This window comes from Orcinus orca, chromosome 1, assembly GCF_937001465.1.
Source record: "Orcinus orca chromosome 1, mOrcOrc1.1, whole genome shotgun sequence".
Lineage (NCBI taxonomy): Eukaryota > Metazoa > Chordata > Mammalia > Artiodactyla > Delphinidae > Orcinus > Orcinus orca.
Window position 1 is genome coordinate 16,424,452 of NC_064559.1, and position 26,995 is coordinate 16,451,446.

A 26,995-nucleotide genomic window follows, 5' to 3' on the forward strand; every position below is an offset into this window, starting at 1 on the left:
CAAGCCCTGGTCTGGGAAGATTCCACATGCCGCAGAGCAACTAAGCCCGTGCGTCACAACTACTGAGCCTGCGCTCTAGAGCCCGCAAGCCACAACTACTGAGCCCACGTGCCACAACTACTGAAGCCTGCGTGCCTAGAGCCTGTGCTCTGCAACAAGAGCAGCCATGACAATGAGAAGCCCACACACCACAACAAGTAGCCCCCCCGCTCGCCGCAACTAGAGAGCCCGTGCACAGCAATGAAGACCCAATGCAGCCAAAAATAAAAAAACAATTTATTAAAGAAAAGGATCAATGGTAGCTAAAGTTATTTCACATCTAAGTTAAAAATGTACCATTTGCTATTTTATGCATTGCTGTGGACTGAATTTTTGATCTCCCGCCTTCCACAATTCATATGTAGAAGCTCTATTCCTAATATGATAATATTGGAGGTGGAGCCCTTTAGGAGGCAATCAGGTCATGAGGCCCCTATAAAAGAGGCACTGAGAAAGATGATCTCTCTCTGCCTCAAGTAGACACAGCAAGAAGTCAGTTGTCTACAAACCAGGAGGAGGGTGCTCATCAGACATCAAATCTGCCAGCACCTTGATCTTGGACTTCCCAGCCTCCAGAACCATGAAAATAAATGTTTGTTGTTTTTCCCACCCAGTCTATGGTATCTGGTATAATGTCCTGGACTAAGACACACACACACACGCACACACACACACATTCACACTTCCTTAAGAAATTACAAATGTTAAAAAGTATCTACTGATTTTTCAAATGTATGTTTTAAAAGTGAAATTCACGGGGCACAAATATATCACTAATACTAAGTGCAATAATGGTACTCTGTGATCATTAAAAAAACTGAAAAAATAAAACTTCCATCCCATTTCATTTATGACTCTTTTATATTATATAATTTTATATTAATATAATTTATATATATATTAAAATTAGTATAATATAATTTTATATTAATAAACATCTATAATAAAATAAAATAAGTAAATCCGTATAGGGAAGAAACAAGTTATCCAAAAGATGTAATATCAACTTACTTATTTGACCTCCTCCTATCTCTTCTAAATATTTATGCTCTATGATGAGTCCTTTACAGGCATTCTCTCAGGCCTTACAATTCCTTACAAGGTCCTCAGTTTGTCCATGTTTCTGTTCACACTTCAACCTTAGGACTTCTCTGCTGTTATATGTTAACTGGGACATCTGTAGGTGTCTAGAAACTGCAATTAAATGGCTTTATGGTTAAGTACTGTGTTTACATGTCCTAAAGACCAGCACGGGAGGAAGGATTAGTTTAGCTGGCAGCCACTGAATATTAAGTATGTTCATATGTGCAAAACACAGTGACTGAAAAGCCTTAAGAGGTTTTCCAAAATTTAAACATTCCCTTTCACCCACTTATTCATATTATAAAAGACAAAATATTTTAAAGGATTGGACTTACCCTCAAATAAATCTTCCAGAATTTCCTATGGAGTCATTTCAGGTTCTAAGTACTGAAAGCGAGCCTTTGAATTAGTCCATCCAAAGCATTTCCAAGATATATTTTTCAATGAGTAGAATAATACTTAATCTATGTAGAAGTCTAGGTAACTTGAAACTAAATTCAGTATTCTAAGTTAAAGTACTAAACTACTGTAATGATTCTAAGTTATTGTCAGTCTGTAACAGGTATTAATTTTGTGAGATTTCAACACCTAAAAGCAAAAAATAAGCAATATTAAACTATGCTAATACTGAGAACATTCACCCTAGCCATCTGAATATCCAGATAAGGGAATAAGATAATACCTAGGTACTGGCTACCTGGTTACTATTTTCCATTGTTCTTTTTAAACAAACAAAAATAAAATCTTTTTATTACTCTATTACCCTAAATAGTTACCAAAAATAAAATCCAAATATTGTTATTTTTAGATAACTATGGGGGGGGAGGGGTATAGTAATGCTGTTCTTTCTCTTTTCCCTCCTTAAAGAACTCAAAGACAATATCAGAAGTTAGGTGCAGAATTATTTATCTGATTGATGTCAGAATTTAAATGTTGTAGGGGGACTTCCCAGGTAGCGCAGTGGTTAAGAATCCGCCTGTCAATGCAGGGGACACAGGTTCAAGCCCTGGTCCGGGAAGATCCCACGTGCCGCAGAGCAACTAAGCCCGTGCGCCACAACTACTGAGCCTGCACTCTAGAGCCCGCGAGCCACAACTACTGAAGCCTGCACGCCTAGAGCCCGTGCTCCGCAAGAAGAGAAGCCACCACAATGAGAAGCCCACGCACCACCACAAAGAGTAGCCCCTGCTCGCCACAACTAGAGAAAGCCCGCACGCAGCAACGAAGACCCAACGCAGCCAAAAATAAATAAATAAATAAATTTTAAAAATAAATAAATAAATGTTGTAGGTAAAATATTTAGGGTAGAGATGACAGAGCTAGATTATTTAAAACATCCATCTAAAGATACAGAGCTTTTAAAATAATATGCTCATCCTTAGATTCATATATGGTGGTATTTTGCTTAGATATTTGATTGACAATATGCAGAGATATTAATACATATAAAACATCCTATCTTCATGACAAAAATTATTTCACGTGATTTACATATGCTTTACACCTTCTAACATAAGTGATTTTTTTTTCTTATAGCAGCAACTCAATTTTATTTTGGAATAAAATGATTTCTGAAAGAAGAAAATCTGCCAATATTCTCTTCCTTCCTTTCAGTTTGAAAATCTTGCTCAATTTTTCTAAATTAAACTAATGACTATATGATAAGTTTATGTTAAAAAACAACTTTTTTACTAAACAAGAAGTTATTTACCCATTTCTATCACCTGATGTCCTGTTCAGAAGAAATTTTGCAAAGCTTTAATATGATTCAGAAACAGAATAATAGCAGGAAAAAAAAAGTTAAATCTTTAATTCTGAGAAGATAAAAGTTTTTAGGTGCTGCAAATTTGTTTCTCAAAATTATCTACGTGTAACGTTGTACTGAAATATTTATCTGTGTTAAGTTATACTGAGATGTTTAGCATGCTCATGTTACTACTGAGGACTAGTTGTTCACATTTACTTATATTACACTGACAAAATAGCAGTTCTATAATTTAAGAAGACACTAAATTTCAAAAGTTTGGATACATACAAAAATGTACTTTGAGCTCTGCTGGTTTAATCATTTGATATCTTAGATGTATACCTTCCTTTAGGATAACAAATACCAGGCCATGGACTAATTTAACTTTGGTTACATAATACTTGTAACACCCAAATGGGTTTGCAAATATAAACGTCTCTGCTCTAGCACAGTTTTGAGGGGAGGATTATCCTTCGATATATAACAGATGCAAGCATGTGCAATTTGGTAGTAGGAGGGAACTATTTTTACTATGGAAAGATGGAGTAAGGGATGGACCCTTTTAAAAAAGAACAGATCACTTTTATTAAATAATTCCCCTACAAAGTTTGCATCTTAGGCCCAGTTTCACAGAAATTTTGGAATGATATTAAATAGCCCTGCTTTCTCTTCTCTTTTTGTTTAACACCTAGATTCTGAAAGTCAGCCAATTTAATAATCTTTAAGACAACTATAAGAAATCAAGTCTCAGATCAGATGCAGTATCTGATGCAGACTATCTGTTGTCTAACTACCATTTCACTGGTCAGCCAGTCCATAAAAAAAGAATTTAAGCTAACTCAAATATTTAGGGAAAATAAGAGAAACGAGAACATGTCAAATATGCTTCCTAAGAAATTATGCCTCATTGCATAAGTTAAATATGAGAATTTCCACCTCAGTAAATCTCTCATACAAAAATAACCTAACACTTAAAATAAATCTAAGCCATTATTTATATATATTACTTAGCATATAAAAGGAAATAATATAAAAGTAGAAATTTGATGTTTCTTAAATCATAATTGCCAGAGTGTCTAAAAATAAAATCATCACCCCAAATCAGAAATGCTGTAATTTAAAAATTTGCTACATAGTTTTTCTCAATAGCTCACCAAAAAAAACACACCAACCCTTCCCCACAAAAAATATACATATATAGGTCTGTAAGTTAGAGGCTGAAAAATATTAACTTCAAGGAGTTCATTTTAATTATGAATTGATATTGCATTTCTACAACCCTTGGTGATACTTAAATAAAACACCAATATCCAAAAGCAACAGGTAAACCTATAATGAACTTGGCAAAATGCATATCTCAAGTAGAAGTATTTCTTTCTACGAACGTTCTAAAGAACAATGCTTAAAATTATACAAGGTTTGAAATATCATTTTAACCAAGTTTACATGAAAAAGAGAAACACCAAAGTTGATAATAGTGAAAGTCTTTTGGCTCTCTTACAAATGGTATCTTTATAATTCCCCAACTTTCAGAGCACGAGTATTTTTCTAGGAAAAATAAAATGGAAACTGTGTTTCTTATATAGCTTTATGTGTCAGAGTCACTTCCAGACCCCGGTCTGTTGTCATCTGGTCCATCACTTCCTTTGTCCCAGTCTTTCATGGATGCTCCCATCATGAAATTATCACGTAGGATAGCCCATCCTGGGCCCTCTTCTGATTTTGCTTCAGTCTGTGGAAAATTATACAATCAAAATATTCAGAAGTCAATTTCACCATAAGGAAATTTTAAAATTCCAAGCTATAAAACAAACCTGTCAACACTTTTATAATAGGAGTGAAATCAAGACAAATTATAGACTGACTTTATTTATACATTATGATCATATATGCACAAATATGTAGTACTATGTTAAAATATTTCAGCCTTATAAAAGAACCATGGAGCAGAATTAAACTTTTTTTTTTTTTTGCAGTGGGGGGTATAATACAGTAAAATCTAGGTTTGGTATCAATTTTTAAAATCTTCCGACAATCAAAACAGACTTACAAAATATCGTTTAACATTCAGTGATAACTTATTAGAAAATGTTTGGCAAATTATTTTAACACAAAGAAAAATTTAACAAAGGTTTTTAACCCAAAATAAATTAAAGGCGAGAAAATGAAACTAACCTGATACTGTGCTAGGTTTTAATAGATGCTATCTCATTTAACATTTGATAAAAATTTGAACCAGGGCTTCCCTGGTGGCGCAGTGGTTGAGAATCTGCCTGTTAATGCAGGGGACACGGGTTTGAGCCCTGGTCTGGGAGGATCCCACATGCCGCGGAGCAACTGGGCCCGTGAGCCACAACTACTGAGCCTGCGTGTCTGGAGCCTGTGCTCCGCAACAAGAGAGGCCGCGATAGTGAGTGGCCCCCGCTCTCCGCAACTAGAGAAAGCCCTCGCACAGAAACGAAGACCCAACACAGCAAAAATAATAAATTAATTAATAAAACTCAGTCCAAATTTCAAAAAAAAAAAAAAAATTGAACCAAATGTTCTTTATTTAGGTTATAATCTCACTGCCTGGCCAAATCATGGACTCAAAAGACTAATCACATGCTAAAACCATAAATATCTGAAACAGGCAATAAACATAATAGGTAGTCAATTCATTTTGTTTATTCATAGGATTTATATAAAACTATGTAAGAGAGGCTAAGAATTACAGCCTCTTATTTCATGCTACAACAGTACCACCTTGTGGCATTAATTAGGTAATGCAGGATGCTGAACTCTAAACTGGTTTCTGTCCCTCATTCCACAAATATTTACTGAGAACTGAATATCAAATACCTTTCTTAGTGTTAGAAACAGAGTGATGAACAAAACAAAGTCCCTGTCTTCATGGAGCTAACAGTCTGTGCTTTTCTACTCATGCCATTCACAGAAATACACAATGTGGGAAAAATCTCTCTAAATATACGGGAACCCATTTGGTTAGAAAATACTGTTACCTTATGGGAGCCATTAATCATATAAAAAGCAATTATTAAGGGAAAAGATCTCTTAACTGGGTTAAGAGATTACTTATCTAATTCTGCTGAAGCTATCTTTTATTTTAAAAAATATAGCCCTGAAACAGTCATACCATTAAAAAAAAAAAAAGGACACTATTACAAACGGGAAAAATCTCCTATTGGCTTACTCCTCAGGGCTTGTCCCTCAGTAGAACCCAAAGACTGGACAGCATATAAATGTGACCAAAGATTTGCAGAAATGACTTAGTGAATCAAACAGTGCACTTTGTACTATAATTTAACCAGCATAAAGAAACAAAAACATCTGTGCTAGGTTAAACCCAACAGTAAAACAGTTCCAATGCTTTTCACGCCACATTGATAGAGAGTAATGAAGTAGAAAGGCAATTTATAACGCTGCTCACAGAGGATGCTAACACCTCCCCATCCCTCATCTCTATAGTGTCAAACCTACATTCCTAAAAACGATTTCTGCTTCTGTCAGATTAAATTACCTAACTGGATAAAAGGCCATTTTCCCTGATTCAACTGAAGTTTTCTTTGCCAATCTCTTCACCTTACTTAAAAGAGACAGTTGCTCCCAATGAACAGAGATCCACTTAGAACCAATAACTGTAACACTTCTCCTGCCAAATTAATTATTCAAAGTTTTCAATTAAATTCTAAAAAGTGTATGCTTCCTGGTATAGGCATACACAAATTACTAACTAGTAAAGACAGCCTGACATTAATGTTTGTGTTTACATGCGAGTATGCACAACCTTAATGGTAAGGCTCCATGTTTAAATAACTACACCCAACATGCTATGAACACGTTACTGACCCAGAGCAGGCAGACCCCACGTGACCGACCTCAATGCAGACTTGCTTCTACATGAGAGCTCACCCTGACAGCCAACTTCTGCCGCATCACAGAGTTGCAGGCACCACAAGAAACAAGGGAAGGAAGAAGGGGAGACGAAGACAAAATCTCAAACAGGCAGTTCAGAAAGAAAGAAAGGAATAACAGTGGACCAAAGGAAAGGATTCATTAATTTAAATGGTTAGACCTACTGTCTCGATCAAGACGATCAAGTAAACGTATGTTTTAGGCAAAGAGAGCGATCATAGCATAAATTCAAAGCTCTTCTCAATTGTCCAACTGGAAAATAATGAAGTAAAGCTTTACTGGAGGGTCTTGGTGGTGGCGTTCTGGTTTTCAAGCACTCATACAGTCTGCTTCAGTCAGTCTCAAAGTGTGGCCCTCACACCAGCATCAGCATCACTTGTTAGGAATTCACAATCTCAGGCCCATAAATACAGAAACATTAAAAAAACAACAACCCCCAAAACTTGGGCCCTGTTCCGGACCTACTGTATCAGAAACTCTGGTTTAAGCTGTTTTAATAAGCCAACCAGCGCTTCTGATGCTCACTACAGCCTGAGAACCACCAAATGAAAGGACAAATATTTCTTAGAGACAGTTTTCTTTCACTGCTGTAAGACTAAGTACACTTTACGGCTGAGAGAGAAAAGATTTCAGATTTTGGAATCCAATGCAGACACAGCACTGGATGCCTGACAGACTGCCATCATTCAAGCTACATTACAGTGGCATTTTTATACCACAAAGCAACAATATGGAGAAAAAGACTGACAACATAAAATTTAGTACGAACAAGTGTAGGTTAATATAGTTTAAAACCAGGTATTTTCTATAGTATCTCTCAAGATGGCAGCTCAAGAAAACAAACCTCTCTCAAGATGACCCTTTAACTTCTAATGCCTCCACATGCTGAAGAAATATGCAGCAAGAACGAAGGCAGGGGATCCGTGTGAAGGCGGCTGTGTGAACATAGACAACTAGGCCTGCTCAACTGCACAGCTTAAGCAACAAAGGAAAAGTGACTGCTGTTTTAAAGACATAATCCACTAGGACAAGATCCAAAGAGAAAAACAGCCACAAAGTTTTAGACGGTGGAAGCAGATGGACTGGAGGCAACTGTCTTGGCAAAGCCAAGGAAGGTGAATCCTACAACTGCGACTGTCAGGCTGACAGCTAATCCAAATCACACGGCAGAATGTTCAGGGGAAAAAACCCAAAACTTAGAAACGGGCAGTTCTGGGTACTTCTGGAAGTGAGGGTAAGAACAGAGGAACCAAAATAAAGAGAATTGGGTGACAGTTATCTTAAGAAACAATCAGGTCTCTAGATCCGTTCCCCACTCCACACTCCCCTGGCAGAACATCTGAGGTTTAACCCCTGGAGAGGTTATGAGCTAGCACAGATGAAGGCATAGGTGCAGTACCAAAACCAAGGGATTAGGTTACACACACACACACACACACACACACACACACACACACACACACACACACACACACACACACACACACACACACTCCACCCCCAACAATGAGTCCCAGCCTTCTTCTCACATTGGGCTCCCAAAATGCTGGTCAGCAGATCTTTTTTCTCCAGGCAGGAGATCAGGAATACTCTAGAAAATCTGACCAGTTAATAATAAATAACCCACAGAGAGAAGCCTACATTAAAGCTCACATGTCATGTGGACAATATCCACATACTCAGAGTTTCCAATAACCTTTTTAGGATTATTTGTTCTAGTCATGAACAGACAACTAAGGTTTATCAGAAAGAAGACAGAGAATAACATAAACACAAGCATTTAAAAAGCAACTTGCTTGGGAGACTGGATTGACATATATACACTAATATGTATAAAATAGATAATTAATAAGAACCTGCTGTATAAAAAATAAATAAAATAAAATTCAATAAATAAATGAAAAATAAAAAGCAAATTGCAGGAAAAAGAAACTATTCAGGCAGACAGCAGAAGCAAGAAGAACTACAATCCTGCAGCCTGTGGAACAAAAACCACATTCACAGAAAGACAGACAAGATGAAAAGGCAGAGGGCTATGTACCAGATGAAGGAACAAGATAAAAACCCAGAAAAACAACTAAATGAAGTGCAGATAGGCAACCTTCCCGAAAAAGAATTCAGAATAATGATAATGAAGATGATCCAGGACCTAAGAAAAAGAATGGAGGCAAAGAGGGAGAAGATGCAGGAAATGTTTAACAAAGACCCAGAAGAATTAAAAACAAACAAACAGAGATGAACAATACAATAACTGAAATGAAAAATACACTAGAAGGAATCAACAGCAGAATAACTGAGGCAGAAGAACAGATAAGTGACCTGGAAGACAGAATGGTGGAATTCACTGTTGTGGAACAGAATAGAGAAAAAAGAATGAAAAGAAATGAAAACAGCCTAAGAGACCCCTGGGACAACATTAAACTCAACAACATTTACATTATAGGGGTCCCAGAAGGAGAAGAGAGAGAGAAAGGACCAGAGAAAATATCTGAAGAGATTATAGTCAAAAACTTCCCTAACATGGGAAAGGAAATAGCCACCCAAGTCCAGGAAGCGCAGAGAGTCGCATACAAGATAAATCCAAGGAGAAACATGCCGAGACACACAGTAATCAAACTGGCAAAAATTAAAGACAAAGAAAAATTATTGAAAGCAGCAAGGAAAAAATGACAAATAACATACAAGGGATCTCCCATAAGGTTAACAGCTGATTTCTCAGCAGAAACCCTACAAGCCAGAAGGGAGTGGCATGACATATTTAAAGTGATGAAAGGGAAGAACCTACAACCAAGATTACTCTACCTGACAAGCATCTCATTCAGATTCAATGGAGAAGTCAAAAGCTTTACAGACAAGCAAAAGCTAAGAGAATTCAGCACCACCAAACCAGCTCTACAACAAATGCTAAAGGAACTTCTCTAAATGGGAAACACAACAGAAGAAAAGGACCTACAAAAACAAACCCAAAGCAATTAAGAAAATGGTAATAGGAGCATACATATCGATAATTACCTTAAACGTGAATGGATTAAATACTCCAACCAGAAGACACAGGCTCGCTGAATGGATACAAAAACAAGACCCATATATATATGCTGTCTATGACAGACCCACTTCAGACCTAGGGACACATACAGACTGAAAGTAAGGGGATGGAAAAAGGTATTCCATGCAAATGGAAATCAAAAGAAAGCTGGAGTAGCAATACTCATACCAGATAAAATAGACTTTAAAATAAAGAATGTTACAAGAGACAAGGAAAGGACACTACATAATGATCAAGGGATCAATCCAAGAAGAAGACATAACAATTATACATATATATGCACCCAACATAGGAGCACCTCAATACATAAGGCAACTGCTAACAGCTATAAAAGAGGAAATTGGCAGTAACACAGTAATAGTGGGGGACTTTAACACCTCACTTACACCAATGGACAGATCATCCAAAATGAAAATAAATAAGGAAACACAAGCTTTAAATGATACATTAAACAGGATGGACTTAATTGATATTTATAGGACATTCCATACAAAAACAGCAGATTACACTTTCTTCTCAAGTGCACACAGAACATTCTCCAGGATAGATCACATCTTGGGTCACAAATCAAGTCTCAGGAAATTTAAGAAAATTGAAATCATATCAAGCATCTTTTCTGACCACAATGCTATGCGATTAGAAATCAATTACAGGGAAAAAAATGTAAAAAACACAAACACATGGAGGCTAAACAATACGTTACTAAATAACCAAGAAATCACTGATGAAATCAAAGAGGAAATCAAAAAGTACCTAGAGACAAATGAAAATGAAAACGTGACGAACCAAAACCTATGGGATTGCAGCAAAGGAAGTTCTAAGAGGGAAGTTTACAGCAATACAATCCTACCTCAAGAAACAACAAACATCTCAAATAAACAACCTAACCTTACACCTAAAGGAACTAGAGAAAGAACAACAAACAAAACCCAAAGTTAGTAGAGGGAAAGAAATCATAAAGACAAGAGCAGAAATAAATGAAACAGAAACAAAGAAGACAATAGCAAAAATCGATAAAACTAAAAGCTGGTTCTTTGGAAAGGTAAACAATATCGATAAACCATTAGCCAGACCCATCAAGAAAAAGAGGGAGAGGACTCAAATCAATAAAATTAGAAATGAAAAAGGAGAAGTTACAACAGATACCGCAGAAATGCAAAGCATCCTAAGAGACTACTACAAGCAACTCTATGCCAATAAAATGGACAACCTGGAAGAAATGGACAAACTTTTAGAAAGGTATAAGCTTCCAAAACTGAACAAGGAAGAAATAGAAAATATGAACAGACCAATCACAAGTAGTGAAATTGAAACTGTGATTAAAAATCTTCCAACAAACAAAAGTCCAGGACCACATGGCTTCACAGGTGAATTCCATCAAATATTTAGAGAAGAGCTAACACCCATCCTTCTCAAACTCTTCCAAAAAATTGCAGAGGAAGGAACACTCCCAAACTCATTCTATGAGGCCACCATCACCCTGATACCACAACTAGACAAAGATACTACAAAAAGAGAAAATTACAGACCAATATCACTGATGAAGATAGATACAAAAATCCTCAACAAAATACTAGCAAACAGAATCCAACAACACATTAAAAAGGATCATACACCATGATCAAGTGGGATTTATCTCAGGGATGCAAGGATTCTTCAATATATGCAAATCAATCAATGTGATAACCATATTAAGAAATTGAAAAAAAAACCCATATGATCATCTCAATAGATGCAGAAAAAGTTTTTGACAAAATTCAACACCCATTTATGATAAAAACTCTCCAGAAAGTGAGCATAGAGGGAACCTACCTCAACATAATAAAGGCCATATACGACAAACCCATAGCAAACATCATTCTCAATGGTGAAAAACTGAAACCATTTCCTCTAAGATCAGGAACAAGACAAAGATGTCCACTCTCACCACTATTATTCAACATAGCTTTGGAAGTCCTAGCCACGGCAATCATAGAAGAAAAAGAAATAAAAGGAATACAAATGGGAAAAGAAGAAGTAAAACTGTCACTGTTTGCAGATGAAATGATACTATACATAGAGAATCCTAAAGAGGCCACCAGAAAACTACTAGAGCTAATCAATGAATCTGGTAAAGTTGCAGGATACAAAATTAATGCACAGAAATCTCTTGCATTCCTATACACTAACAACAAAAGATCAGAAACAGAAATTAAGGAAACAATCCCATTTACCATTGCAACATAAAGAATAAAATACCCAGGAATAAACCTATCTAAGGAGGTAAAAGACCTGTACTCAGAAAACTATAAGACACTGATGAAAGAAATTAAGGATGATACAAACAGATGGAGAGATATACCATGTTCTTGGATTGGAAGAATCAATATTGTGAAAATGACTTACTACCCAAAGCAATCTACAGATTCAGTGCAATCCCTATCAAATTACCAATGGCATTTTTTACAGAACTAGAACAAAAAATCTTAAAACTTGTTTGGAGACACAAAAGATCCCAAATAGCCACAGCAGTCTTGAGGGAAAAAAACGGAGCTGGAGGAATCAGACTCCCTGACTTCAGACTATACTACAAAGCTACAGTAATCAAGACAGTATGGTACTGGCACAAAAACAGATCAATGGAACAGGATAGAAAGCCCAGAGATAAACCCACACACCTATCGTCAACTAATCTATGACGAAGGAGGCAAGGATATACAATGGAGAAAAGACAGTCTCTTCAATAAGTGGTGCAGGGAAAACTGGACAGCTACATGTAAAAGAATGAAATTAGAACACTGCCTAACACCATACACAAAAATAAACTCAAAATGGATTAGAGACCTAAATGTAAGACCAGACACTATAAAACTCTTAGAGGAAAACATAGGAAGAACACTCTTTGATATAAATCACAGAAAGATCTTTTTTGATCCACCTCCTGGAGTAATGGAAATAAAAACAAAAATAAACAAATGGGACCTAATGAAACTTAAAAGCTTTTGCAAAGCAAAGGAAACTACAAACAAGACGAAAAGACAACCCTCAGAATGGGAGAAAATATTTGCAAAGGAATCAATGGACAAAGGATTAATCTCCAAAATATATAAACAGCTCATGCAGCTCAATATTAAGAAAACAAACAACCCAATCCAAAAAAGGACCTAAATAGACATTTCTCCAAAGAAGACATACAGATGGCCAAGAAGCACATGAAAAGCTGCTCAACATCACTAATTATTAGAGAAATGCAAATCAAAACTACCATGAGGTATCACCTCACACCAGTTAGAATGGGCATCCACAGAAAATCTACAAACAACAAATGCTGGAGAAATGTGGAGAAAAGGGAACCCTCTTGCACTGTTGGTGGGAATGTAAATTGATACAGCCACTATGGAGAACAGTATGGAGGTTCCTTAAAAAACTAAAAATAGAACTACCATATGACCCAGTAATCCCACTACTGGGCATATACCCAGAGAAAACCATAATTCAAAAAGACACATGCACCCCAATGTTCATTGCAGCACTATTTACAATAGCTAAGTCATGGAAGCAAGCTAAACGCCCACCGACAGACGAATGGATAAAGAAGATGTGGTACATATATACAATGGAATATTACTCAGCCATAAAAAGGAACGAAATTGAGTCATTTGTAGAGACGTGGATGGATCTAGAGTCTGTCATATAGAGTGAAGTTAAGTCAGAAAGAGAAAAACAAATATCGTATATTAATGCATATATGTGGAACCTAGAAAAATGGTACAGATGAACTGGTTTGCAGGGCAGAAATTGAGACACAGATGTAGGGAACAAACGTATGGACACCAAGGGGGGAAAGTGGCGGCAGGGGGAGGGGTGGTGGTGGGATGAATTGGGAGATTGCAATTGACATATACACACTAATATGTATAAAATAGATAACTAATAAGAATCTGTTGTTTAAAAAATAAATTAAATTAAATTAAAAAGAGAATATAGTGGATAAACTTTAGTCAGTTGCTTTTAGTGTCTTTTACAAAAACAAGAAGCTCTGGGGAAAACAAGATGTTTCTGCTAGGACAAAATGCATGACAGGACAATACTGCCTTGGTGTGGTTTGGTTTTTAGTGCCTGGGGCATAGTCCATATTAATAGTATTTCTCATAATCCTCCTGATATGATCACTGGAGAAGAGTGGGAATTGAGCTTTTTCACTTATTTCTTTAAAAAAAAAAGAAACTATTCAAATAAAGAAAATTTAGGGGAAAATACCATTAATATCCTTGAAGAGTTAGAAGATTATATTGCATCCACAAAGAGAGAACAGTTACTATTTTAAAATAAACATTAAGAGAATAACAAAGAGCTTGAAATTTAAAACACGATGGCAGAAATAAAAAAATTATTATAAGGGTGAGAAGACAAAGTTAAGGAAACCACGCAGAAAAGAGTAAAAAGAAAAATGTGATGGAAAACAGAAGAAAAAGTAAGATAATTCGAGAACCAGTCCAAGACGTTTAACATACAAATAACAGGTCTACAGACAGAGATATGCAAAAATGGAGAGGAGGAAAATTGATGAAATACTTCAAGAAAATTTCCCGAAAATGAAGGACACACATTTCCAGAGTGAAAGGAGCCCTCCTGAAAGTCCAAAACACTAAAAAAAAAATAAGCCACATCAAGGACACCATGTACAGTTTCAGAACAAAGGGGTGCTAAAAGAATGCGCTATAAGCTGCCAGAAAGCAAACAAATAAATCACATACATACAGATGATCAGGAATCAGAATAAGATTCAGATTTTCCTACAGCACCACCGGAAGCAAAAAAGCAATAGATGAATGCTTTCCAAATGCTAAAAGAAAAGAATTTCCAATTGAACATTTAATACCCAGATACACTATTATTCGAGTGTGAGGACAGAATAGAGGCACTTTCAGACACATGAGGTACCCAAAACTTTACTTCCAATTAAGCCTTTCTCGAGAAACTACTGAGAATGCCCTCCACAAAAAGGTGGAGTAAATCAAGAAGAGAAAGACACAGGAAAGAAAAAAATAAGGACATCCAATGCAGGAAAGAGAAGGGCATGTCCAGGATGAGACTGAATGGAGACTCCAGCACGGTGACTAGTCAGGCAGGGAGGAAAGCTTGCAGCGGTGACCTCGGGAAAGGCTGCTGAGAGCTGTCATCACCAGCCAACTGCCACAGTCCCATCATTTTAACTGGACAAAACCCCTAGAGGGTATGCTTTACCGAAACAGTGGGAGTAAACCAAGAAAGAAGAAGATACGAGATCCAGGAAATAGGGAATCCAATCCAGCAGACATTCCAAGGATCAGAAGAAATTTACGTCCCAGGATGACAACTGTGAAGCGGCCCAAGGGAGCAATCAACCCAGAAAAAGGAAAATAGAGGATTCTAGGAGAGAATGTCTCCAATAAAGTTTTTATAATAGATACATTACCTGAGGTAATTTCATTTTGAAAAACTAAATAAATTGTGGACGTTAAATATGAAAATCAAGGCAATTATTCATTTCAGGAAAAACAAATAGAAAGGAAACATAAGTAAGGAATATTACAATCTTCAGCTGTAAATAATACTTGTGCAGGCATAATAATATATGTTGAACACTGAATTAGCAAAAAATTATAAACTAACTATATTGAAAGGACATCCGGGAGGAAACAGAATGTGTAAGAGGAATGAAATATTTGCCTACAATAAGAGAAAGCCAACAGGTAACACCTCAAATTGACAAATCAAAAGATCTGGCTCTGTGATAGCTGGGAATATGAGATGTGTAAGTGCCAGCAGAACTAGCCACAGGAGCCAGCTGTCCTGGTTGCCCAGGTTGCCCTGGGGTCAGAGCCGTGCAGAGTAGACAGAATGGTGCAGAAAACTGCTTTATTTGATAATGAACTTTTTGGCAAAATGTGGTCTTTTAAACTATATGCCTAAGTAAAAATTAATTTAAAAAGGAAAAAACAGGACAACAAGGAGAAAACCAACTATTCTTCAATCATTTCCACAAATCCCCAAGTTTTACAAGCCTCCTCCAACATCTTCCTAAAAAAATCTCCCCCAAGAAACCTTTCTGGTTTTATTAACCATAATGATTCTGCTTTCCTTTCTAACTTATTCAATGAAAAAAAGAATTATACTATGAAGCTATTATGTGCCAGACACTTTATATAATATTCCCTTGCTTCTAATTCTCCTAAGTTTCCTAGCCAGATTGCCATCATCCTTCTCATCTTTAATAAGGAAACTGAGGCTCAAAGAAGTGAAGCAACTTATTTAAGTCAGAGTTAATAAACAGCTGAGTCAATACTTAAATCCAGATCCATTTGATTCCAAAGCCCAAGTTCTTTCCATAATACTACACTGCTCTACAACTTAATCAATATGAACACAATATATTACTAAGTCATCTGTTATAACCTAAAAATTACACAGTAGAGTGAGTACTAAAGTACACTGAAAACAACTGAATACACTTTCAGATAATTTCTACGAAAGTCAAAACTTGGGCAAATTATCTCACACAACAGATTTACATAATTTCAACTTACTGGATCTTTTCCATAAAGATGACTTAACCATTAAGTAGAAAACCTCCTAAATGCTTGGAGCACCCACAAAGAAAAGGTGGATCAGAGATTAATATAAGAAAAGGAGAAAGCTTGAAGCAAATTCCAAATGTGTCATTTGTTGGTAAAATTTTCCTAGGGTGATCCCTAGATAGGTTTCATTAAATGTTAAGACATCACGAGAATTAAAGGTTTTTGTTTTATTTGTAAAATAGAAGTAGTGGCAATATGATGTATTATGTTTACAACAGGAATAAAAAACCAAGAGAGTTCTGGATGTGATTCATTGTTAACCACTGACTACAACACTACAAATGAGAAAGTTTAGATAGAGGTCCGAGACCTGAAAGAAATTAAATGTACTTTCGTTTCTTAACCTTGGCATAAATGTAATGTAAGAGACAGTTAATCATACTGTACATGTGAGGCACAGATATTTACCACCATCAGATGGAAGTTGTTTTGACATCTAAGTCTGGATGTCTTGACATCTAAGACGGGATTGATAAAAATTTAGCAACTTATGAAGTCTGTCAGGGTTACTGCAAGGCAGCAATGACTCAATGACCTAAAGCAACCTACAAGACAACTCTCTGTGCCTACATCAACTGAAAAATAAAACTGACTTAAATGCAAAAAACTTAATGAAAACCATATGACGCAAGGAAACAAAATAGTCCCCACCCTCACTGGCCTGGTTTTACACAAATATTTAATCAAGATCATACAGAAGCAGTCTGTGTTGATTTTGAAGATGAAGACAACCCTTAAAAATGTTAATCAGCTTCCATTTCAAGGTTCAAACATACACTGGCAGCTATTGAAAAGAAAACTGAAAACAGAGGTTTGGAATTATTCATTAGTCTAATACCAAATAATTAAGAGCTTAACCTCATTTCAGTTTTGAAGGGGGAAAATTAAAGTCAAATCCTAAAAAAATAAACATTATAATCATATCTAAATTTAGCAATCAGCAATAGCTGATTTCATTGCTTTCCCTAAGAAGAGCGTTCTGTTTCCATTTTAATTTATTTTCACCTAAACTAAAAAAGGTTCATACCACTGGTTAAATTCATCTTAATACCTTTGTTGTTGCAAATTTTTGTAAGCTATTTACAGCTGTAGTTAGTAATCTCCCCTACATTTGTGAAAGGAAAATCAAAATGGAGTCAGTATTGCTAAGAGAGCCCTCTAAAACACAGCCAAGGGGCCATTAAAGAAGTGTGACTTATGCACATCTCAGCCTGGATGGAATCTCACCCTTTGACCTGATGAAGCCATCCAGAACATCTACCAGAAATTCGTGACAGCATAGCCTATCTACTTTTTGGACCCTACCCTAAAACAACTCATGATTTCTTAAGGACAAAAATATTTTCTGACTTCAGTCAGAGTCAATCACAATTCTCGTCGGGTGACTTTTAACAACCTCATGGCTTTTCATCTGTATGATGAAACTTTCTCTTCCCTGTAACACTCTTCTGGGATCAACCGAATCGTCTGCATCTCCCAAACTGCAATTCTTAAGACCCCAAATAAACTCTTTTCTTATTTGCAGACTCCTGCTTCTTTTTTTTTTTCTTTTTTTTTTTGGTTGACATATTAAATCCTATCTAAAAGTTCTGCCTTGAAATGAAGGGTATATGAGAAATCCCTTTATATAAAAAAATGTATTCTGGTAGAAATCAAAAGAAGTAAAATATAGCCCCAAATCTTTAGAATTTAAATAAGAGCACAAATGATTTTCTAATTGTGCAAGACATTGTTAACATACCTCTAAAGAACTGAAAATTCAATCATAAAGGACTGAAAATTTTCAATCTAGAATATACGAGAATTCCAATGAAGAACCTACTGATTCAAGTTTATATGAAAGATCCCATATCTAAACAAATCAAACTTTTCTCTGATTCCCACAGAATTCTTAATAAGCAATTCCTACTTGCCTTTATCAATTTTTGCCTTCTCTATTCCTTCACAAGCTTGTTTAACTCTTACTAGGATGGTATTCCAGGCAACAAGCCCACTGGGCTTCATTTTTGTTAACTTTTTGTTTAGTTTCCAGATTCTTGTACAGTTTACAAATTCAGATGGGTAATTTCTAAGATCCAAGCAAACTAGAAAAGCATTTAATAAGAGATCCCAGGAAAAAAGATCAAGATGCTGAAATCATGTCACCTTTAATTACAGCCCAAGCACATATTAAATGTACAGAACTCTCTAAGAAAACCTAATGCTGCCTGGCTTTCCAAGAATTCAGGCCTAATATTCCTGGAAAACAAGCTTTTTTGATGCATTTTTTTTCATCCACTATACTGTTTTTTGCTTTTATTTCATTTGCTGCCCTTCACTTTACTATGCACTTAACACTTATGTCCTTGTTCAAAGTGGTTCTATTTGGTTTCTTCTGTTCTAACTTGCTATCTATATACATCTAGCTCCACAAAATTAAGTCTTAGGAAACATTCCTGCATCCCTGATTTTCTTCATTGTTTATATTCTCTTAAGAATTGTTAAAAGCTGACTATACTGCCTAAAAAGACAAACAGAACATCTCAAGGAGCCTTTTGACACAAGTGCTCTATACATTTTCATACTCAATTAGGATCATGAAATATTTAGAATACACTCTGCCAGTCAGTCTCTTAAAGCACATCCTTATTCTTATACCTACTACATTACATAGTACATTAGTGAGAATTGAGATTTATAAACAAATTAGCAGAGCTATGAATTTATCTAGAAAAGAGACACCAATGTTTTAATATCACAACTTTGTTAAAAGCTTAAATGAAAAAAAACATACATAAGCCCCTCCTCCATGTGAGGACACAGCAAGAAGACATGGCTATGAACCAGGAAGCGGGTCCTCACCAGACACCAAATCTGCCAGTGCCCTGATCTTGGACTCCCAGACTCCAGAACTTTGAGAAATGAATGTCTGTTGTTTCAGCCACCTAGTCTGTGCTAATCTATTATAGCAACTTGAATGGGCTAAGACAGCATGTTACCTATTTCCTCTTCTGAAATATGAGGGACGATAATAGTAAATACTCTCTCCCTCACATATCACATACACACATAGCCATAAAGGTCATTGATATAAATAAATGGCTGCTTTTGCCAACACAAAACTCCTTGTCATTCTTTTAAATGTAATATGTGATTATTATCCCTCCATTCTTCTCCTTAATTTCTTGAAGTACCCAACCCCCAAGGTCTTTGCAGCAATGAAACGTACAGACTTCTTGCTAGTCCAACACTGCAGTTAGTTTATGAGACGGGGTATCAACAAGGAAAAATTTTTTTTCAAAATATGGAAAAGTTCTTTGTAAAACCATGAAAAGCTAGCTATACAAACAAAACTAAGTTATATCTGGTAGATAATATGCATACTATCAATCAATCTAGTGAAGTCAACAAAAGATCTAAAAATAAATGGATTGTCTCACTAGAGTTCCTTGTACAAATGGGTGATTCCAAGTCTGGGACACAGGAAGTTCAAGGTTTGGTCTGGGACATCTTGTTATCCCAGAAGGCAAGAAGTACTCAAAGAAAAATGGGGTCATGTCAAAAGGGCACAAGAGCCACTTTGCACTGGTTCCCATTACCTCATTTGTGAATTTAAGCATCAAAAAGCATAATGTTTGTAAAATACTGAACAAATAAAAATTCTTATGTCCATGATACTAAACAAAAAACAACAAAAGGCGGGGGGGAGAGAAGGCTCTCTTGCCAGCACTGGAGATGACTGCTAACCCAACTCCTCACTCCAGAAAGCAGTAATTAAAGGGAAGGGAACATTAGCCCCCATCTTTAGGAAATTAAATTCATCCCTAGAAAAATTAAATAAATAAAAAATAAATGAGAAAATCACCATTCTGTAAACTCCAATGACATAACTGTTTTAAACAAGGATCATCAATTGATGCTAAAAGGCAAAGGAAAGATAGAGAAAGGTACTTGCTCCTTCCAAAGTTATTCATCCCAGAAATTACTTTATAACTGTAGGGGGAAAATGCACTTTTAATAAGGGACTATTTATTACCACTTTAACCAAATGAAAAACTACCATCACTAATATGGATGTGATGCAATAGTAAGTACAGAGCATCTAAGTATCACACCTATGAAATAGGCCAAAAGAGTTTAACCTAAATCCTAACCTTTAGTCCTAACTTCCAGCCTACTAAAAAAGGGGCAGAGAGGAACAAGTTAAAAGATATCATGACAAAACCATCAGGCAAATTCAGAATCTGGATTCATTCTTCAAGACAACTGGTTTGTCTCTTTATATATTCTTCTTAAAAAAAGGTGGGGTGGGGTGGGAGAGGACAAGGGACTGGTCAAGAAGAAAAGAGACCAGGATACAAGCAAATGCTCGGTGTGAACCTCGACTGGATTCCAGTTCTCGAAGTTATAAAAGAATCCTTTGAATTCTGTGGTATGTGAATCATACAACAATAAACCTAATTTTTAAAAAAGAATCTCTGGGACAGTATAGGGACTACCTTCAAATAATCATCCCAAACAAACAAAAACTAGGTGGAGAGAGGATAGGCAGACAGGTATAAAATAAACACATGGACAAGTGCTAACAATTTTAGAAACTAGGTGACAGAAATACTGGTCTTTCACATGTTTTTCCTGTTTGAAAATTTTCTATAAAATAACTGAAAAAAAAAGGATTCTAAAATTTCTATTAGGCAAACAATGATTAAATGATATCCAATAACTTTAAATTCCTTGATAAATGAATAGAAAGTCAATTCTAACAGTAAACTTATAAAGAATTTTCTTTCTTTCTTTTTTTTTTTTTTTTTGGCCACACTGCGTGGCTTCCGGGATTTTAGGTCCCCGACCAGGGATTGAACCCAGGCCCACAGCAGTGAAAGCACCAAGTCCTAACCACTGGACCACCAGAGAATTCCCCAAAGAATTTTCTAAATGAGTCTAATGAGTTTCATAATTCTGAAGTGTTTTACTATAATATTTTATCTTACTTCCTCCTTAACCAGTTTTAAGGAATAAGGTTTTAAAGTGGGTCATTCCCCAAGTGCTACTACATAACCAGTGAAGGGGAGGTGAGACCCAGAACTCAGCAAGCTGCCTTGCTTACCTCTCTGTCTAGTCTGGGCAGGCAACACTGGGGCTCGCCAGACAGCCCCCCTTCTTTCCAGCTCATCTAGGTGAGAGAATGGAGACAGTTTTCTGTTCTGCTTCTAAAAAAGTACCTCACTATTTTAAGCACACGGGCACTAATGGCTGAAAGACAGTTCTGGAGCAATAGAGACTAGGTTTTCACCCCGCGTCTGTCAATTATTATCAGTGTGTCCTGAGGCAAGTCATTTAATCTGACTTTGGGTTTCTCATCTTTAAATGAGAGTTCTAGTATTTCTTAAAATGATAATTATATAAAAACACCTTCCATAGTACCTGGCGCAAAGCAAACAATAATAAGGCCCCTCCCAGCCCATTTACCCTGTCCCTACCACTAATGCCCTGAGTCATCACGTACACACAGAGCCCCCGACTGAGGACATCTGTGATCTTCTAATGTTCTGCGCACTATTCACAAAGTTGAGAACGTTCAAATAGTAGGAAAGCACCCACTTAGAAACCAAATCCCCCTTGCTAAGGAAGAAAGTTACAGTTCAACCACAGCTTGAAGTGTGGGGTAAGAGAAAGTGGACACATTTCTAGGTCCTCAAAATCTAGTTTTATTACTTTGTAAGAAGAATGCATTACTAGGCCAGACACACCTAAATGAGAGAGAACCTTCCAAATCTAAACACAATTTTTATTCAATTATTAGATAATTTTTGGACGATCCAGTAATTCAGCAGTAGTAACAACAGTTTCCTTACAAACTAGCTTCCAAATTCAGATTCATCTTTAACTATTATCTGTTAGGAAAAAATAAGAACTGACTATAAGAAACTCATTCTAATGACATGCTATTGCAAACATTTATATAGTGCTTCCTAGATGCCAAGCTTTCTAATTCTAAGCACTTTACGTATACTAAATCACCTGACTCTCACAGTATCTCTGTGAGGTCGTTATAACTCCTAGAATGACTGTCTGAAACAGAGAAGTATCCTAGGTTTGGTGTGGGTAAGCAACCCATCTGCAGTTAGCGGCAGACCAAGTATTCTGAACCCAGGCGGTCTGGTTCTCTAGTCAGTGTGTAAAATAATTCTTTTGATTTTTAAAAATGCACCATAAGTGCAAACACATGGGTGTAAGACACATCTTGTGCAGGACATTTAAATTAAAAAACAAAAATCAAAGAAAGAAAGAAAAAGCCTCAATCTCACTGATGAAAATCCTATGCAAGCAGCCACTTCAGCCCCTTCAAATAGAACATTTCTTCAAAGCAGGCCAGAAGATGTACGGCACCACTATTAATTTTTATTTTAACAGTAACTAAAGATTTCCACAGCAGCTCCATAATTATATTTTTCACTTATACCCATATTTCCCCCATGTCAAATGCTGTATGTTACCACACTGCCAAACGTACGTTCACTTTGATTAAAACTGCTGTTCAAATCAGAAACCACCCTATGTTAAAATTAAACAGCATATTTTAAAAGTGAGTACAAAGAGAAACTGGCTTTAGGCTGTTCCCATCAACAGCAAAGTGTACAATCATGCTCATTCTTACTTCAAACTTGGAGTCTCTCTTTTGTCTAAACTCTAATCTATTTAGGCATTTTCAGTAAACAAACATTAAGCTGAATTATTTACAAAGTGAGCATTCCACACATTCCTGTTAGAGCCGCTTTCATGTGAGAGTAAAACAGTGTTGCCCTGCAATGTAGGGGCAACTTAAGGACAGCATCTTTCTCCACCCCCTTGCCTGCCTTCCACACCCCCAACTCCTTTTAAAAACGGAGGCCTGGAAAAGGCCGGGGGACCACCTAGGGACCTGTGTGAGGAGCCCCTCCATTCCTAGGCTTTCTCCCTTGGGAGGAGAATTCAGTAGGTCTATGAATCAACAGGAATGCACAATTTTAAAAGTACACAGCAATTCAGAGTCTAGGTCTAAGTTACCAAGATACCAAAGAAGCCAGGTATTTCAAAAGTATTCCCACCACTAAATACCTAGCTGTGAAGAAATCACATAGTTGTCATTTATGAGAAATGTATGAGAAACAGAGCCCCCTAACTTACCTCTATGCTTGACACTTAAAGCACTCATATCACAAAATCAGAAAAAAGTAAATACCTAGTCTCTTCCAGTAACTTTTCCCCTTGATTTTGATTGAAATTTGTTGTCCTGCAATCAGTAAGGAAATTACTTTCTAACAGAAACTAGCTAGCACTTTCTCTTACTACAAAATTATTATTGCGGTTTCGTTTTAACAAAAGCCCAAATTGATATATTGACAATTTCAAATAAATGAAAACACTGCAGAAAGTCTGTAATTTCAAGAGTGTTAATAACATATAGTCAATGATCTCCTAACAGCAGCCAATATGCTCTCCTTAGAGACTTAACAGATTTAAATTGCATCACCTTTGCTTCTGTGCCACCTTTAAGGAAACAGGCACTTAAGTTCCAAGAAATCTTACTGAATTTTAGTCAACTTTTCAAGAAAAGAGCAAAAGGAATAATCACAACTTTGAAAGGTAAGGAAAAAAATTAGCAGCTCTAATGACTAAAACCCTGATTTTTCAACATACTGGGAAAACATCACTCTAGACTGGTATGTGTTCTGAATGGGGGAAGGAAGGTACTATTCCCTTAAGGATTAAAACTAATCTCTAGTGAAAACTTTTCTTATACAAAATGTAAGTTTTTGTTGCTTCCTTAAACAGAGTGCCCTAAATACAATCTTATCTTAAAAAAAAGAAATTCACTCAAGGTCAACATCAAGGAAGCAGCCAACATGCCCTGCCACATGTTGGTATGTGTCTGGTACATTCAGGGCTGCATTTATTTGGTCCAAGGGAGGGATTTACAGATTCTGGATTAGAGCATTCCCTCCGAATAGGTGACAATTAATTCTTTAAACCTAGAAATGTTTCCATTTCTAAAGTACACTATTCACCTTCCCCGACTGGGTAAACAGACTAACTGTCCTCTGTGTTCGGGACCCTGCAGAGACAGACAGACTCGTGAGCTCCTGCACTAAGCGGCCTTCACACACACTGCTCTTCGGGCCGCCTGTTCCTTTGTGTCAGGCTTCCCGCACTAACCCAGGGCCTCTGCCCCGCGCTTGACGTTTTTGACCTGATTTACTGTCATTCGTCTCATTTCTCATTACAACCTGGAGCAGACATTGCCTCCAAAAGTCTTTACCTCTCAGACATGTTCCACCTTTTACAGTCTTGATTTGGTGAAAGCTGTCACCATTTCTGAATCTCCCAAGCTGTCGTCGACCTCACAGTCACCCCACCCACAGTCCCTCCCTCTCCTTCATCCCTCTGAATCAGGTGAGTCCCAGACCCAGTCAACCTCAAAACTGCCTGTCAAATCTGGCTCCTCTTTTCTTCTCACCCCCATGCAACCTTAGCTCACCCCCTTTTAGTTCTCCCCTCCTGCTCTGATTACCACAATAGCCTCCCACTGGTTGGTCTTCTGACACTGGCTTTACATCCTCCAGCCTTCTTTTTCTTAAAAATAATCAAACCTTATCACATCACTTACCTGATGAAAACTTACAACTGGCTCCCAAATGCCTAAAGGATAAAGTCCAAATTCCTTAACTGAAGGTACGAGACTAAAAAATCTGATCCCAACTTACTCACTAGCTCCCCACCCGTCAGCAAACACCCTATATTCCAACCCCTATGGAAGAAGAAAAGAGAAAAGAAAGAAAATTATAAAGAATGTGAAAAACTGGAAAACTCTTAGGCTTTTTCCCCTTACAGTAGTACAAAGATTGGCAGTTCTTTTCCTCCTAACCAACTGCTTAAGTGTGCCTTGAAAAGAAGTAAAAATGAGATGCACGGTCTCTTTTTTCCTTGAATTATTACTAGTGAAAATGTCTACTGATTATGGCTTCGTTCTCTGATGCTTATTTCATTTAAGTGTTTTCAAAGACTGTCTCAGTATAGGCTGGTTTCAGCAACACTGAACACTTGTTCCAATTTATGACTTTCTTCACGAAATTCTTTAGCTTGAAGGTAAACACTTCAACAGAAGTATCACTCACTGCTGCCTCCTTCCCTGTTATCATCTGAATTCACCATTATACAATGAAAAATGCTTCTTCAGTTACTCAAAGCACCTTTACCTACAGGCTAGGTTGGTTCAATGGATGAACTAGTGCCACCACTACGTTTGCTTCATGACATTTTAAAATCAAAGCTAAGGTTCTTATATTCTTCCAAAGCACATTCCTCTTGAGAGTCACATTTTCTATGAACATTCTCACATCATAATTTTTCCAACTTTAAAACTTTCTAATTTCATGAGCTAACATCTATACCACCTGGAACATGTACTAAAACAATTTTTCAAATGGTTTCTCTTCTCGTTTCTATGTGAAATATTCGATGGACTGATTCATTCAAAGAACCAACCTCCACTGAATTTGACATTCAATACTTTACCCCAAATTTTTATTTTTTGGCTAAGAATCACTCTTTTCTTAGGCTTTCTAACTTCCACTAACAATGTTGCATTTCATAGCCCTATCTCACAAAATATAAATAAAATAAAAAATAAAAATAAACTAAGTCCCCTGTATTGATTTAACAAGATTTACTGTGACATGATATGATAGGGAATAGAGAAAACAATGGGCATAAAAGTGGATACTGGGTAGTGAACTCACCAGTAAGTGACATACTTCTGCATATAAGCTTTACAATATGAGGAACTTTTTAAAAAAGGAAAAAGCAAAAAAAAAAAAGTGTTAAATTTGTGAATGCCAAGGTGTAATGTGTTTACATTTATTAACGTGATGTATATCATCTGTACAAATGACCTGGCTTAACATGATGAAAGAGATACACAATTATTTATTAAGAAAAAAAAATAAACCATACATATGTAACTGAAGAAACAGCTCATTTTTTTAGAGATGAAAAATACTTAGAATAATAACTGCCCTAGGCACTAGAGTGAAGGCTTTTTTTGATTTACAAATATTAGCTGTTATTTCTTCTGAAACAAGCCCATCAAGTAACTTTTTGTCTTACTTCACAGTACCCAAGCTCAGCTCCAAGGAGTAAAGTACAGTAATTGGTGACTCAAATGTAATTTAATATATCAGTGTGACATCTTTTAAAATACTTGTAAGTCATTTCGAAATCTCTTTCCCTAAAAATGATCTTTAAAAAGCAATTACACCTTTTCTGCCCTAAGGAGGGGTTTCTAACATATGAGTTCCCAAGTACTTTGCTCTAGAAATAATGACTACCTACAACAAAATTAGGAAAGAAAAAGATTTAAAAACTTCTAAGGGCAACAGCATTATCCAAGTCAGCAGGATCAGAGGAGGAAAAATGTCTTGATAAAGAGCTAATGATATGAAAGGCAGTCTTGGAACATATCAAACAGTACTCCAATCTAGGCACCAAAAGCCTTGAAGAAGATCATGGTTTTAAATGAAATAAGCAGACTTTAAACAGCTGAAGTTG

The 26,995-nt window shown here is 36.5% G+C and overlaps 1 protein-coding gene across 1 annotated transcript in view; it reads right to left on the reverse strand.

Moving 5' to 3' along the window:
* Positions 1–2,905: 2,905 nt before the first annotated feature.
* Positions 2,906–26,995, reverse strand: part of RRP15 (ribosomal RNA processing 15 homolog) — a 47,494-nt gene continuing 23,404 nt past the window's right edge. The window contains exon 5 of the mRNA XM_012533541.3: positions 2,906–4,601. Coding sequence (XP_012388995.1) covers positions 4,458–4,601 — 144 coding nt within the window. The 3' untranslated portion in view covers positions 2,906–4,457. The remainder of the gene's footprint in view (positions 4,602–26,995) is intronic.